This window comes from Sinohyriopsis cumingii, chromosome 15 (genome assembly GCF_028554795.1).
Source record: "Sinohyriopsis cumingii isolate HCF-2022 chromosome 15, ASM2855479v2, whole genome shotgun sequence".
NCBI lineage: Eukaryota > Metazoa > Mollusca > Bivalvia > Unionida > Unionidae > Sinohyriopsis > Sinohyriopsis cumingii.
In genome coordinates, this window is record NC_142975.1 from 7,315,609 (window position 1) to 7,333,671 (window position 18,063).

The window sequence follows — 18,063 nt, forward strand, 5'->3', positions numbered from 1 at the left end:
GGTCACTGCATTTTGTACATTCATCAAAGGCCACTGCATTTTTTACATTCATCAAAAGTGACTGCATTTTGTACATTCATCAAAGGCCACTGCATTTTGTACATTCATCAAAGGCCACTGCATTTTTTACATTCATCAAAAGTGATTGCATTTTGTACATTCATCAAAGGCCACTGCTTTTTGTACACATTCAAAAAACACCACTGCATTTTGTACATTCATCAAAGGCCACTGCATTTTGTACATTCATCAAAGGCCACTGCATTTTGTACATGCATCAAATGCCACTGCTTTTGTACACATTCATCATAAGCCACTGCTTTTTGTACACATTCATCAAAAGCCACTGCATTTTGTACATTCATCAAAGGTCACTGCATTTTGTACATTCATCAAAGGCCACTGCATTTTTTACATTCATCAAAAGTGACTGCATTTTGTACATTCATCAAAGGCCACTGCATTTTTTACATTCATCAAAAGTGATTGCATTTTGTACATTCATCAAAGGCCACTGCTTTTTGTACACATTCAAAAAACACCACTGCATTTTGTACATTCATCAAAGGCCACTGCATTTTGTACATTCATCAAAGGCCACTGCATTTTGTACATGCATCAAATGCCACTGCTTTTGTACACATTCATCATAAGCCACTGCTTTTTGTACACATTCATCAAAAGCCACTGCATTTTGTACATTCATCAAAGGTCACTGCATTTTGTACATTCATCAAAGGCCAATGCTTTTTGTACATTCATCAAAAGCCACTGCATTTTGTACATTCATCAAAGGTCACTGCATTTTGTACATTCATATAAAACATTGCATTTTGTACATTCATCAAAGGCCAATGCTTTTTGTACATTCATCAAAAACCACTGCTTTTTGTACACATTCATTAAAAGCCACTGCATTTTGTACACATTCATCAAAAGCCTCTACATTTTGTACATTCATCAAAGGTCACTGCATTTTGTACATTCATATAAAACATTGCATTTTGTACATTCATCAAAGGCCAATGCTTTTTGTACATTCATCAAAAGCCTCTACATTTTGTACACATTCATTAAAAGCCACTGCATTTTGTACACATTCATCAAAAGCCTCTACATTTTGTACATTCATCAAAAGCCTCTACATTTTGTACATTCATCGAAAAGCCACTGCATTTTGTACATTCATCAAAAGCCACTGTATTTTGTACATTCATCAAAAGCCACTGTTACATTTTGTACACATTCATTAAAAACCACTGCATTATGTACACATTCATCAAAAACCACTGTATTTTGTACATTCATCAAAAGCCAATGCATTTTGTACACATTCATTAAAAACCACTGCATTTTGTACACATTCATCAAAAGCCACTGCATTTTTTACATTCATCAAAAGCCTCTACATTTTGTACACATTCGTCAAAAGCCACTGCATTTTGTACACATTCATCAAAAACCACTACATTTTGTACATTCATCAAAAGCCTCTACATTTTGTACATTCATCAAAAGCCACTACATTTTGTACATTCATCAAAAGCCTCTACATTTTGTACATTCATTAAAAGCCTCTACATTTTGTACACATTCATCAAAGGCCACTGCATTTTGTACACATTCATTAAAAGCCACTGCATTTTGTACACATTCATCAACAGCCTCTACATTTTGTACATTCATCAAAAGCCTGTACATTTTGTACACATTCATCAAAAGCCACTGCATTTTGTACATTCATCAAAAGCCACTGCATTTTTTACATTCATCAAAAGCCTCTACATTTTGCACATTCATCAAAAGCCTCTACATTTTGTACACATTCATCAAAAGCCACTGCATTTTGTACATTCATCAAAAACCACTGCTTTTTGTACACATTCATCCAAAGCCACTGTATTTTGTACATTCATCCAAAGCCACTGCATTTTGTACATTCATCAAAAGCCTCTACATTTTGTACACATTCATCAAAAACCACTGCCTTTTGTACATTCATCAAAGGCCACTGCTTTTTGTACACATTCATCAAAAGCCACTACATTTTGTACACATTCATCAAAAGTGACTACATTTTGTACACATTCATTAAAGGCCACTGCTTTTGTACACATTCATCAAAGGCCACTGCATTTTGTACATTCATCCAAAGCCACTGCATTTTGTACATTCATCCAAAGTCACTGCATTTTGTACATTCATCAAAAGCCACTGCATTTTGTACACATTCATCAAAAACCTCTGCATTTTGTACACATTCATCAAAAGTCTCTTTATTTTGTACACATTCATTAAAAACCACTGCTTTTTGTACATTCATCAAAAGCCTCTACATTTTGTACACATTCATCCAAAGCCACTGCATTTTGTACATTCATCAAAAACCACTGCTTTTTGTACACATTCATCCAAAGCCACTGTATTTTGTACATTCATCCAAAGCCACTGCATTTTGTACATTCATCAAAAGCCTCTACATTTTGTACACATTCATCAAAAACCACTGCTTTTTGTACATTCATCAAAGGCCACTGCTTTTTGTACATTCATCAAAGGCCACTGCATTTTTTACATTCATCAAAAGTGACTGCATTTTGTACATTCATCAAAGGCCACTGCTTTTTGTACACATTCAAAAAACACCACTGCATTTTGTACATTCATCAAAGGCCACTGCATTTTGTACATTCATCAAAGGCCACTGCATTTTGTACATGCATCAAATGCCACTGCTTTTGTACACATTCATCATAAGCCACTGCTTTTTGTACACATTCATCAAAAGCCACTACATTTTGTACACATTCATCAAAAGTGACTACATTTTGTACACATTCATCAAAAGCCACTGCTTTTGTACACATTCATCAAAGGCCACTGCATTTTGTACATTCATTCAAAGCCACTGCATTTTGTACATTCATCCAAAGTCACTGCATTTTGTACATTCATCAAAAGCCACTGCATTTTGTACACATTCATCAAAAACCTCTGCATTTTGTACACATTCATCAAAAGTCTCTTTATTTTGTACACATTCATCAAAAACCACTGCTTTTTGTACATTCATGAAAAACCACTGCATTTTGTACATTCATCAAAAGCCTCTACATTTTGTACACATTCATTAAAAGCCACTGCATTTTGTACATTCATCAAAAGCCACTGCATTTTTTACATTCATCAAAAGCCTCTACATTTTGCACATTCATCAAAAGCCTCTACATTTTGTACACATTCATCCAAAGCCACTGCATTTTGTACATTCATCAAAAACCACTGCATTTTGTACACATTCATTAAAAGCCACTGTTGCATTTTGTACACATTCATTAAAAGCCACTGCATTTTGTACATTCATCAAAGGCCACTACATTTTGTACATTCATCAAAGGCCACTGCAGTTTTTACATTCATCAAAAGTGACTGCATTTTGTACATTCATCAAAGGCCACTGCTTTTTGTACACATTCAAAAAACACCACTGCATTTTGTATACATTCATCAAAAGCCACTGCATTTTGTACACATTCATCAAAAGCCACTGCATTTTGTACACATTCATTAAAAGCCACTGTTGCATTTTGTACACATTCATTAAAAGCCACTGCATTTTGTACATTCATCAAAGGCCACTGCATTTTGTACACATTCATCATAAGCCACTGCATTTTGTACACATTCATAAAGAACACTGCATTTTGTACATTCATGAAAAGCCACTGCATTTTGTACACATTCATTAAAAGCCACTGCATTTTGCACATTCATCAAAGGCCACTGCATTTTTGTATATTCATCCAAAGCCACTGCATTTTGTACACATTCATCAAAATCCACTGCATTTTGTACATTCATCAAAAGCCACTGCATTTTGCACATTCATCAAAAGCCACTGCATTTTGTGCACATTCATCAAAACCCTCTACATTTTGTACACATTCATCAAAAGCCACTGCTTTTTGTACATATTCATCAAAAGTGACTCCATTTTGTGCATTCATCCAAAGCCACTACTTTTTGTACATTCATCAAAAACCACTCCTTTTTGTATATTCATCCAAGGCCACTGCATTTTGTACACATTCATCAAAAGCCACTGCATTTTCTACATTCATCAAAAGCCATTGCATTTTGTACAGATTCATCAAAAGCCTTTTCATTTTGTACATTCATCAAAAGCCACTGCATTTTGTACACATTCATCAAAAGCCACTGCATTTTGTACACATTCATCAAAAGCCACTGGATTTTGTACATTCATCAAAGGCCACTGCTTTTGTACACATTCATCAAAAGTGACTGCATTTTGTACATTCATCAAAGTCACTGCATTTTGTACATTCATCAAAAACCACTGCATTTTGTACATTCATCCAAAGTCACTGCATTTTGTACATTCATCAAAAACCACTGCTTTTTGTACACATTCATCAAAGGCCACTTCATTTTGTACATTCATCCAAAGTCACTGCATTTTGTACACATTCATCAAAAACAACTGCTTTTTGTACACATTCATCAAAAGTGACTGCATTTTGTACATTCATCAAAGGCCACTGCTTTTTGTACACATTCAGAAAACACCACTGCATTTTGTACATTCATCAAAGGCCACTGCATTTTGTACATTCATCAAAGGCCACTGCTTTTTGTACACATTCAAAAAACATGCATCAAAGGCCACTGCTTTTGTACACATTCATCAAAAGTGACTGCATTTTGTACATTCGTCCAAAGCCACTGCATTTTGTACATTCATCCAAAGCCACTGCATTTTGTACATTCATCAAAAACCACTGCATTTTGTACATTCATCCAAAGTCACTGCATTTTGTACATTCATCAAAAACCACTGCTTTTTGTACACATTCATCAAAGGCCACTTCATTTTGTACACATTCATCAAAAGTGACTACATTTTGTACATTCATCCAAAGCCACTGCATTTTGTACATTCATCCAAAGCAACTGCTTTTGGTACATTCATCAAAAACCACTGCTTTTTGTATATTCATCCAAAGCCACTGCATTTTGTACACATTCATCAAAAGCCACTGCATTTTGTACATTCATCAAAAGCCACTGCATTTTGTACATTCATCAAGAGCCACTGCATTTTGTACACATTCATCAAAAACCTCTGCATTTTGTACACATTCATCAAAAGTCTCTATATTTTGTACACATTCATCAAAAGCCAGTGCTTTTTGTACACATTCATCAAAAGCCACTGCATTTTGTACATATTCATCAAAACCCTCTACATTTTGTACACATTCATCAAAAGTCACTGCTTTTTGTACATATTCATCAAAAGTGACTCCATTTTGTGCATTCATCCAAAGCCACTGCTCTTTGTACATTCATCAAAAACCACTCCTTTTTGTATATTCATCCAAAGCCACTGCATTTTGTACACATTCATCAAAGGCCACTGCATTTTGTACACATTCATAAAGAACACTGCTTTTTGTACATTCATAAAAAACCACTGCTTTTTGTATATTCATCCAAAGCCACTGCATTTTGTACACATTCATCAAAAGCCACTGCATTTTGTACATTCATCCAAAGCCACTGAATTTTGTACATTCATCAAAAGCCACTGCATTTTGTACATTCATCAAAAGTCACTGCATTTTGTACACTTTCATCAAAAGCCACTACATTTTGTACACATTCATCCAAAGCTACTGTTACATTTTGTACACATTCATCAAAAGCCACTACATTTTGTACATTCATCAAAAGCCACTGCATTTTGTACATTCATCAAAAGCCACTGCATTTTGTACACATTCATCAAAAGCCACTACATTTTGTACACATTCATCTAAAGCCACTACATTTCGTACACATTCATCAAAAGCCACTGCATTTTGTACACATTCATCAAAAGCCACTGCATTTTGTACACATTCATCAAAAGCCACTACATTTTGTACACATTCATCAAAAGCCACTGCATTTTGTACATTCATCAAAAGCCACTGCATTTTGTACACATTCATCAAAAGCCACTACATTTTGTACATATTCATCCAAAGCCACTGTTACATTTTGTACACATTCTTCAAAAGCCACTACATTTTGTACACATTCATCAAAAGCCAGTACATTTTGTACATTCATCAAAAGCCACTACATTTTGTACACATTCATCAAAAGCCACTGCATTTTGTACATATTCATCCAAAGCCACTGTTACATTTTGTACACATTCATCAAAAGCCATGATTACATTTTGTACACATTCATATAAAGCCCATTACATTTTGTACACATTCATCAAAAGCCACTGTTACATTTTGTACACATTCATCTAAAGCCACTGCATTTTGTACACATCAAAAGCCACTGCATTTTGTACAAATTCATCAAAAGCCACTGTTGCATTTTGTACACATTCATCAAAAGCACCTGATGTGTACACATTCATCATACCTCACTGCTATGGAAGGCATAGAATAAACAGGTCAGGTGTATGATGGAAAATAAGAGAATATTTACTAATGAAATCAAAATTGGATGATGGTTTATTTTGCAGCCAAATCAATCAGAAGCAAAACATTGCAGTCACTTTTCTTATGTCATTGGTGGCAGGAACAGTTTGTTAATGCATGGGCTAATTTTTTTTACGTGCATATATTATCTAAATCCCTTGGTAGATTCTCGTCACAAATAGCATCTATATTCCAAACTCCTTGATGGAGTCTTCGTAATACTTAACATTATTCTAGTTCTTCACGCTGACTGCCTGATTCAGCACTGTGGCTGATATTAGTTTTTCAATGAACCTAGCAGGCTTCAGAGGAACTATACCCTGAAGACCTTTATTAACTTAGTATTGAGCTAAATGGATTGTCAGATTGTGTTAACTGCAGGCATTTATCTGATTCTAACATATAAACCAAAATACACACAATCTAAACTCTGTAACCAAACTATAGCCACATATCCACTGTCCAATCACACTCCCTAGTAAGATGTATATTAAAATTTCATTTATATTAGTAAGTAGAAAATTACTGGTAACATTTTGCTTATGAACTACAATTTATTCCAAATTAGTTTCTAACTACTTAACTCTGTTCTAAGTACATTACACCTACTTAAAGAGCTACAAATTTTGCATCAAATAATAATAATAATAATAATGCTTTATTTATAGAGGGTGACTCATCAGTCAAGGACTATTCTCCCTGAGGCCCTCTTAAGGAGAGTATAACAATGCACATTATATGAAGATAACAATAATTACTTTTTATTTTAGCATGTTTAGTATTAAAATACTAAATTCCATTATCTATTAGAAATACATACATTCTCATGATATCATTTCTTAAATACTCTAATATTTTCAGCAGATTTTACATGTATAGGAAGCTTATTCCACAGAACTGTACCAGAGTATTGAAAACTCTCTTTAAATTGCTCTGTTCTTGGTTTTGGTACTAGAAGGTTTCCATGTGATGTTGATCTCAACTGGTATTGTGTTGAAAAAGGCCTGAATAAGTCCTGAAGATACTCTGGTGCAGTTCCATGTAGACATTTATATAAAAGAACTGCCTTGTGAAAATCTATCCTGTCATATATTGTGAACCATTTGAGTTCTGTAAATAATGCTTTTGAGGGATGATCAACAGATGCATGGTCATACAACTAAATGTTTAGCTATATTAGATTACTCCCAGTGATTTATTGTAAGTGTATAAATAGACAATTCCTGCCAGTAACACGTTTCATTATTTCACTGGCCTGAGAACCTGAATGGAACATCCCCCACTGGGCAATAAATGGCAACAGCTAACATCATATTTAATAGGAATCGGTGCTTACTGAAATTATCATTCAGTTCAGATGTACCCCTCTATCATAACCAAACAATAATAAAATATAACAATAGAATTATATTCAAATGTATAATTTTATCTGTGATGCTGATACCTACACTGCTACCTGAAATAAAAAAATCTGGCACTGTAAAAATAGGATGACTCATGCTGAGACAACTCATTAGGTAATATGCATGCTTGCCACTTCTGACACTGGGGTCAAAGTCAGAGTCATAAATTTTGTGCTAAGGTTTGGTTAAAGGATTTTCTTTTGCTTATGCAGTAGAACCAATCTTAAATGTCCGCTGTATTAACAGCTGGTTCTTCAGAGTCCTGTAAACCAAATTTTAAAACAGACTGTATTAGGCAACCATCTGCCTCAACAATTTCACTTTGCACTGGAGACTGCTTAGACCCCTTTGACTGTATTTCTTAAACTCCTTGATGGATTTTTATTCATATTTTGGATGAACCAGATGAGAAACACATAAAGTCAGGTGTTCCACAAGGGTCAGTTTTTGGACCTTTACTCTTTCTGCTGTACATCAATTTTTTTCCACATCATATTTATCTATACATCATTTGTCAAAGACACAACATTATATAACACTGGATCAACAGTTCATGAGCTAAATCAGGCTTGGGTAAAGTGAGCACAGTGGTATGAGGATAAATGCAGACAGGTGTCAAAAGTTAAGATCAGGTGAGCCAAAGTAAAAGCTGAGAAATAAAACTTCAAAGTAAATCCAAAAGAAATAGTTATAGGGCACTCTTAAAGATAAAAAACTACTTGGCATCACATTTGACATTATCTTAACCTGGAAAATGCAGGTTGATACGTCATGAAGAATGTTATTCACTGCTTTAGCTCTTGAACAGAATAAAATGTTATCTCCATGAAGAATAAAGAAAGATATTTTACAATGCACATATCTAGGTTAATGATGTTTTGTCAGGGGTAATAATGATACAGAAAGTCAATAAAGATTACTGAAATTTCAAAAAGCGAAACTGGGTTCATTCTTGATACTAATGGATACACCATCAACAAATCTTAAAACCCTTCCAATACAGCAGAAGCTTGACTTCAAAAGCATACAAATCCTGACATGAATTAGCTCATGATTATCTCAAAAGGGATTACAAGCATACAAATCCCGACATGAATTAGCTCATGATTATCTCAAAAGGGATTACAAGCATACAGATCCTGACATGAATTAGCTCATGATTATCTCAAAAGGGATTACAAGCATACAAATCCTGACATGAATTAGCTCATGATTATCTCAAAAGTAATTTTAAGTTTTTGTGTAATATCAATACATAGGAATTATCAGTGATCTCATACAAAAATCATATTTACCTAAACCAAATTCACAGGTTTATTAGAATAGTTTTGCAGTTTCTAACTGTAGAATTCTGTTCTAATCTACATAAGCTAATACAAATCATCCAAAAGCTTTAAAAAGTTTCTTAGTGAACATTCACAGAAATAATGTATGACTTTGTGTAATTCAGTACTGCTCATCTTTAAAGCAAAGTGCTTCCATATACTTACCTGTAAATTAATTGTCTAACACAGATTAACATCTGATCTTTGTACGAATCCTGCATCTTTAATACCCTGTACACATTAAAGTTGTAGATCAACTATCTTGTGTTTTAATAGCACTCTAGTCTAAAAATACCACAAGTTGTACAAATTGTACATCATATAAATGTAAGTGTAGAAAGTCTAATGGAAGATTGGTCAGTTGACCAAATGAGATTCTACTTTAAATAAAGTCATTATTATTATTAATTATTATCATTATTATTATTATCATTATTATTATTATTATTATAAGATATCATTCTGTATCATGCTATGTTCTATATCATTATTATTATATCATTATTATCATTGTTATTATTGGGGCCCCGAGAGGCCTAAGGTGCTATCTGTTACGGATCACTGCCATGTAACTTCTGTCTGCATCGGGTCGAGTCTTGGATTCACCCAATGTTGGTATGTGAGAAAGCTTGCCAGTAGCTTTTCGTGGGTCGGTGGTTCATTCCGGGGTTTTCCCAGGTTCTTCCTCCACTGTTAATACTGGCCGCCATGTATAGCCTATCATGTGCTGAAAAATGTCATTAAACCCCACAACAACAACATTATTATTATTGTTATTGTTGTAAGATATTATGCCTTTTGACCATAGGGGCAAGGGTCACATGTTTTACTTAGCAATGCTTTTATCATGTGCTTGACATGCACATCCTGTCCTTGTGTCTTTTAGCCTGTAATATGTTTGACATCAAGACCATATATTCATTTTTATATGAACATCTAACCATGCACCGAGCCACCATGGCTACCTCTCAGTAATTTGGTTTGGCTAACCACTGACCCACAATGGCTGCCTCTCAGGAATTTGGTTTGGCTAACCACTGACCCCCAATGGCTGCCTCTCAGGAATTTGGCTTGGCTAACCACTGACCCACAATGGCTGCCTCTCAGGAATTTGGCTTGGCTAACCACTGACCCACAATGGCTGCCTCTCAGGAATTTGGTTTGGCTTAAACCATGCACTGAGCCACCATAATGGCTCCCTCTCATGAATTTGCATTCATCATTAAGAACATGTCAGACTGAACTGATATTAATGAACTTGCCTGACACTCAGTTTAATTGTCTCTGCTTATATTTGGATAAACATAATGTTTTCATTAATTTTCACCGGCTATTGTATATTGCTGGCTCACTCACTCACAGTACCAATGTTGCTGTAATTGATGATGCTGCCAGTTTTTGTAGACACTCGAAGAGCAGTCTTTTAGATTAAATTATCCTACAGCAAACAGATTAAATTTGTTCCCAAATTTCTAGGTCTCCTTCAATCAATACATACGAAGCTCAAAATGTCATCGTTATAACTAGATTAAAGATTCAGTCTAACTTCACTGGGAATCTTTACACCATAATAAGGCTTATGAATTTTAACTTCAGCTTTATTAATTTTAGTTGTACAAAGAGTTGATAAAATACAAATAGGAGTAATTTATTATTTTAGTGTCAGTGAATTATAAAAATGCAATTATAGTTGACAAAACCTTTGATAAACATCAGAGTAGAACTCCTTGGGGGAATTCGTTGTTTGAAAGCACGTATGTTGTTGTTTTTGTGGGTATAATGCCATTTTTCAGCATGTGATGGGTTAGACATTGCAGCCAGTTTGTCTGGTGGAGGAAGAACCTGGGATTAGAACCCCAGGAAGTCACCATGGGAAGCTTATTACTGGCAAGCTTTCTTGCATACTCATAATGGCTGAGACTGAGATTCGAATCCACATGGACAGAGGTGAAATGGAAATGATCAGTAAAGGCAAGCATCGTAGCTCTGATAGCAAATACCATGTGGAGGATTGGTATTGATTTGCTCAAACTTCTGGATCTGGCTTTTGGACTTGAAATAACATTTAAGAAATAGACTTTTCAGTTACGTGAACTTTGAATTCATGGATAGGATTTTACATATGACATTTTGCTGTATTTGCTGGCCTATAAGTTGATGTGAAGTTAAATCAGGAAATGTTGGAAATTTTCCAGCCTTCATCCTTATATAAGTCAATGCTGAGGAGAAGACAAGGCTAGATGAGCATTTTGGATTGTGTTTTTCATTTCATTTCACACAGCATCGCGAATTTTATCCTACCTGTAACCGAGTAACCTGTCTAGTCAGGATCATTAAATGTAACTAAAAGTACCTAATTTGTTTCATAAGAAATATTTTAAACATATTATGTACTTTTGGCTATATATAATGATGTTGACCTGATCAGATTTTGATTTACAGATAGGATGAAACTTGCAATGCTATGTGGAATTAAATTATAATTACTTCTGGTTTCATAAATATTAAAAGTATCACTGTATGCTATTTCAGATAACCAGCAATTGCATCATTATTACTAAAATGCATTTTCTGGGGTGGGGGCAGGGGCGGGTACAGAGAGCAGAATGCATATGTATTCCATCACATTTTTATTTCTGCACCTTATGATCAAAATCAAATATGGTCCGTTATATGCGAGAGAGGTAAGGAGAGAGAGAGAGAGAGAGGACTTTGTAATGCCATGATTACAAAAAACAAACACCATGAAATTAGAAAACATTAAAAAACATGCTGACAATATTTAAGATAGGAAACATTATTCAGTCATTAAGTTTGTTCTTGCAGTCAAAATAAGTGAGTTTTGAGAGCACTCTTGAATGTGATCACTGTGTCTTTGTGTCTAAGTTCAGTGGGCAATTCATTCCATGTTGCTGCAGGGCCCGGTATGCAAAAGAACACTGTCCATATGACTTTGTGTTCATAGTTTGAATAATGAGTATACAATTGTCAGAAGAGGAGCATAAGTATTTTGCTGGTGTGTACACATGGTTGAGATCAGATAGGTATGTTAGACTAGAGTGAAATGTAGCACAGAGAACAAATTTTATGTTTGATTCTGGATCAAATAGATAGCCAGTGTAGGGTACAGAGCAACGAGGAGGTGTGCTCTGATCTTTGTACTCTAAGTATGATCCAAGCAGCTGTGTTTTGAACTTTTTGAAGTTTCTGGAGCAGATATTGAGATGGACCAGACAGAATTGAGTTACAATAGTCCAGTCTTGAAAGTACTAATGAACACACAAGTGTTTTAGTGGCATCAAATGAAAGATACGTTGGTGCAATGTGAGAGTAATGTCCAGAGTAACACCTAGGTTGCATACTGATTGTGTGAATTTAATGTTGGTGTTGCTGATATTTATTGTTTGAAGTAAAGGAAAGTCTTTGTGTTGTGATCAGAATGGCCTCAGTTTTATCATCATTCATCTGTAGCTTGTTACATGTTATCCATGATTTCACATCAGAAATGCACATCTCTACACCTTGGATGGTAGCATCAACTTCAGTTGGGTGGCTAGATTTGTATATTTGGTTGTCATCAGCATACAATTGGTGAGACACTGGATGATGATCTATGACGCTTGAGAGCGACTGAGTGAACAGAATGAAGAGAACAGGTCCAAGAACAGACCCCTGTGTAACACCACAACATAGATCAACTCGGCTGGAGTGTATTCCATTTGCAGATACAATTTGTGTCCTGTTTTACCAAGTAGGACTTGAATGACAGTAAGGCTGTATCATGAATGCCAAATGCATGCTGGAGATGGTGAAGTAATATATCATGGTCTATTGTGTCAAATGCTGCAGACAAATCAAGGAGGGTGAGGACTGTAATCTTTCCACTATCCAACACAAAGAGAATGTAATTAACTACTTTTAGAAGAGTAGTTTCAGTACTATGGCAGGGTGATATGCAGATTGTACATTGCTAAAAAGACTGTTTGTATTTAGATGAGATACAAGCTGTGATAGAACAATCTTTTCTAAGATTTTTTTATATGAATGGGAGATTAGAAACTGGGTGGTAGTTCTTTACATGGTTATGGTCTAGTGTTCGTTTCTTCAGCAGAGGCTAAATTAAAATGGCAGTTTTCGAAAAATGATAGGAATTCCCCGGATGAGAGAGAGTATTAATAATATCAGTTAGTGAAGGCAATACTGGATCTAAGCACTCAAGTAGCAGTGATGATGGGATTGGATCAAGTTCACATGACTTTGGTTCACTCTTCATCAGGATTGTCCATATGAAACCCATAGAGACAGGTTCAAATGCTGCTGATGGTTGCCACTCAAATTCTGTATCCCAACTGTATGGTGACGATAAGTCAATTGAAATTGTGGTGTCAAGCTTATCTCTAATGGTTTGTACTTTGTCACAGAAGAAATTTACAAACGTGTTAGGAAGGTCGACTGGAGAGAAGGTAGTTGGAAGTGGTGGTGTAGATTTGTTCCTTGGCATTAGCTTGTTAGTAATCTCAAAGAGCTCTTTGCAACTGGCACTTTCCATGATCTTAGTAGTGTACTTGCACTTGGTAGCTGGGGCATGTTTGTCAAGCAATGAACGTAGGCAGTTATCAAGTTATTCTGCGGTAGGAGGTAAGCAAGTTGTTAGGTTAGCTTGGATGTTGTGCATTAGTTTGGTACTCTATTTATCATACGGAGGTTTCTCTTAGTAGCAGATAAAGGTGGAGTGTTAGGGATTAGTGATATGTCAAGATGGCATATAATGCAGAGGTGATCTGATGCAAGGTCATGGGATACCAGAGAGGACCGTAGAATGTCATCATCAGGTCTATGAAGAATCCAGTCTAAAATGTTACCATGTTTATGGGTGGGTTGGTTAACTGATTGTTTGAGGTTGAAAACATTAATGGCATCTATGAATTTTGATGTATTTGGGTTTCCAGGACAGTCAAAGTGAAAGTTGAAATCTCCAAGAATGATCAGGTTGCCACCTATTAAATTTCCATAGTCCAGAAGATTCGGAAACTGCTCCAAAAAATATGGTATGGTATTAGTAATACCCATGGGTAGCCTCATTTCCCTATTAGTAGCCTCATTAATCTAATCTGGTCTGCCAAATATTGACCTCAAACAGGTGTTAGCTTGGAATGACTGAATACAGCTGTGGCATATTTAATTAGCATGTAAATACCACTACAAAGTCATGTGATTCTTATAATAAATGGATAATAGAAACAAAACCAGAAGGAACTGCATAACTAGTGGTATTAATTGACAATAGACACAAGTAAAATCAGGCATCAGGTAAGTGAACAATACACATTTACAATCGTGAAGACGTAACTCTGTCTGTCTCTCTCCAAAGAGTTTACGGATTATTTGATTATTAGGTGCAAGAAGAAAATTGTGATGGATAGTGAGTCTGGTGGAAAGCCAAAGCCTCTCAGCTTTACGGCAGTATCTTTTAGCAGTGTGAAGCTGGTCCCTAACACTGCTATAACAATAAGATGATTGATAACAATAAGATGATTTATAACAATAGGATGAGTTATAACAAAAAGATGATTTACAACAATAGGATGATATATTACAATAGGATGATTAATAACAATAAGATGATTTATAGCAATAGGATGATTTATTACAATAGGATGATTTATAACTGTTACAATAGGATGATTTATAACAATAGGATGATTTATTACAATAGGATGATTGATAACAATAGGATGATTTATAACAATATGATGATTTATTACAATAGGATGATTTATTACAATAGGATGATTTATAACTGTTACAATAGGATGATTTATAACAATAGGATGATTTATTACAATAGGATGATTGATAACAATAGGATGATTTATAACAATATGATGATTTATTATAATAGGATGATTTATTACAATAGGATGATTTATAACTGTTACAATAGGATGATTTATAACAATAGGATGATTTTATAACAATAAGATGATTTATAACAATAGGATGACTTATAACAATATGATTTATAACAATAGGATGATTTATTACAATAGGATGATTCCTTTTTATTAAACTAATAAATGAATAAGAATAAATATTTCTCTAGACAACAATATCCATTACAGCATGCGATGCTGCACTTCTTTACCACTGTAATCTTTGTTGTTTACAGTACGCATGATGTATGTGTGCAATAAATCTAATTGGGAATGTTAGGATTTTGTTTGCATGAACATACATTTCCATTAGAAAAACAAAACAAAACCCTGTTAAAACCTTTTTTTATCAGATCCCTGTGATGGATTTGAGTGTACTGATGGCCAAACTTGTCAGATTGATGCGGACAGGAAACCAGTCTGTCGATGTGACACAGACTGTGGGGATGTCGTGGCACCAGTCTGTGGGAGTGATGGTCGAACATACAATAATGAATGTCTGATGAGACGGGAGGCTTGCAAATCACGAAGAGAAATCACTGTCAGATATATGGGAGAGTGCAGTGGTAAGTCTGTGAAACTTGATGCATAGGTAGTATATAATCATGGTCATAAGCATGCTTTTTAAAATAAATTATTGAAGATCAAATGCAATTTTGAGACGTACTTATCAGCAGTGAAGTTCATCACAATTCAATTTTCTTTTACAGCATATTCAGACTGCTGTTAGAAAGGAGAAAGTACTTTATAGAAATAGCCAAGCTGACTTGACAGCACAGCATTTGATTTCTTTGTACGCAGATTATGCTAATCATGCTGACTTGTGCTACCTAAATACCAGAAGGCAATTTTCTGCATATGTTTTTCACTTTTACATTGTTCCTATTTTAGAGTGTGTTTACTATTAATGATATATACATTGTGTCTTAAGGAAGTAGTTCTTTGTCAAGATTTGATAGGTGTTATGGTTTCTTGGCAATTGTCACATCTGCTTTATCGATCATTAGATCAAAACACTGGATGAAATGGATAAATCATCAGAAAGATTGATTTTTTTTAAATAGTGACTAGTACATGCATATTTCAAGGAGCTCTTTGAATGATCATGCACACTTTCAAAAGTTTGCATTTTCATTGAGCATCTTTATCCATATTAATTTATCAAATCATTTGTTGTTGGTTATAATGGTGTAGGTTTGGAGATTGTCATTTATTGGTGCTTGTGTTAGTGTTGTGAGGATTTGCATGGCATTTTGTATGAATTTCATGGATCAATGGAACCAGAATGTTTGTATTCCCCCCCACCTCCCATGCATGAGACAAAGTAACAGTTTTAGATATACATTTTTGTGTTGTCCAATATATTTCTGATTTATATAAGTCCTTTGTCCTGCATAAATATTGTGATAATGGATTGTAAGCTTACTGGATATTAGATCTCAAAAAGTTAATTGAAATTAATAAAGACCTCTAATATAAATCCAGTTGTTATGCAATGCATACAAATTCAGGGTTATCTAAAGTTGGAGTTGCCTCCCTTTCAGTACATCCATTGTAAGAAGACACAAAGTGTTGAGCCAGAGCCAATCATCAATATGTTGACACTGGTAAAAAAAAATTGGGTCAGTCGATCAGAATTTGTTTGCTCATTCCCCCTCCCTCACCCATTCCCCCATTTACCAAAAGTAAACAAGCAGTATTTTAGCACATTCTTGAGAATATAATGTTGGATGACAATTAAGTTCATAACAGTTGTATAAAAGGGTCAGCTATATGTCATTATTGGACATGAGACCAAGCTGCCTTATGTTAGTGTAAATGTTTATATAATTGGATATTAATTAAAAAAAATCTCTTTTGATCTTGATTAACATCAAAAAATAATTGGACATTTTATGTTTTAGAGTTTTTTGAAAACAGAGTCTTACTTTGTTATCTTCCATGTCTGTATTTGTTGTTGCCAGCTCTTAAAAAATATGGGATCCATAGCTATACTGCATTATAAGCTGCAGCTGATTAAATATTTCAAGTTAATATTTTGATGTGAGCTGAAAATTGAATTAATAATATATGTTTAGATAATCTAGTCATTAAATTTTGCAAAATAGTTTGACTTTTGCTATGATGTCGATGGATAATCATTATCTGTGTAGTTGTGTGTCAGTGTATTTGTATGTCTAGCATATTGATAATTGTTAGTCATTGTAAATTTGTTTGGCAGGCAGTTCATTTGATGTTCAGGAAGAAAAGATATTTTTTGGTAAATCCTCGTGTTGTCACAGTGTTAATATACCATGTATACTCACATATAAGTCTGTTCCAAAACACAAAGACCCTGATCAGTAGTTGTATAATGTACCAGCAGATTATGGTCAATGCTATCTGTTCTACTAATTACTCCTAACAAACTGCATGGACTCAGATCTGTTGGTACATTTTGTGATGGTGGTCTGTGTGGTTTTGTAGTTGGACTTGTAAGCGAGTTTGTCTTTATGTATCACATGATTACTTTCTGTTGACTATTCTGTAGAAGTACGATGGCTTTTTATTGATCAATGAATGGTCTGTCTCAATTGTGATCCTTTTGTCTTTCCAATCCAGTAATCATAATTTTATTGATCAATGAATGGTCCGTCTCAGTTGTGATCCTTTTGTCTTTCCAATCCAGTAATCATAATTTTATTGATCAATGAATGGTCCGTCTCAATTGTGATCCTTTTGTCTTTCCAATCCAGTAATCATAATTTTATTGATCAATGAATGGTCCGACTCAATTCTGATCCTTTTGTCTTTCCAATCCTGTAATCATAATTGATTGTTTTAAAGCCGTTTTCATGGAGTCCCCACGTTAAAACAGTATCTGTATAAGAAATTGTGACTAATAAAAGCTGTG

At 34.7% G+C, this 18,063-nt stretch overlaps 1 protein-coding gene across 6 annotated transcripts in view; it reads left to right on the plus strand.

The window, feature by feature from the left end:
* Positions 1 to 18,063, plus strand: part of LOC149781218 (agrin-like) — a 454,787-nt gene that overhangs the window by 294,499 nt on the left and 142,225 nt on the right. For all 6 annotated transcript variants that reach the window (XM_089935296.1, XM_089935300.1, XM_089935297.1 and 3 more), the window contains exon 5: positions 15,524 to 15,736. In XM_089935296.1, coding sequence (XP_089791422.1) covers positions 15,524 to 15,736 — 213 coding nt within the window. The remainder of the gene's footprint in view (positions 1 to 15,523; positions 15,737 to 18,063) is intronic.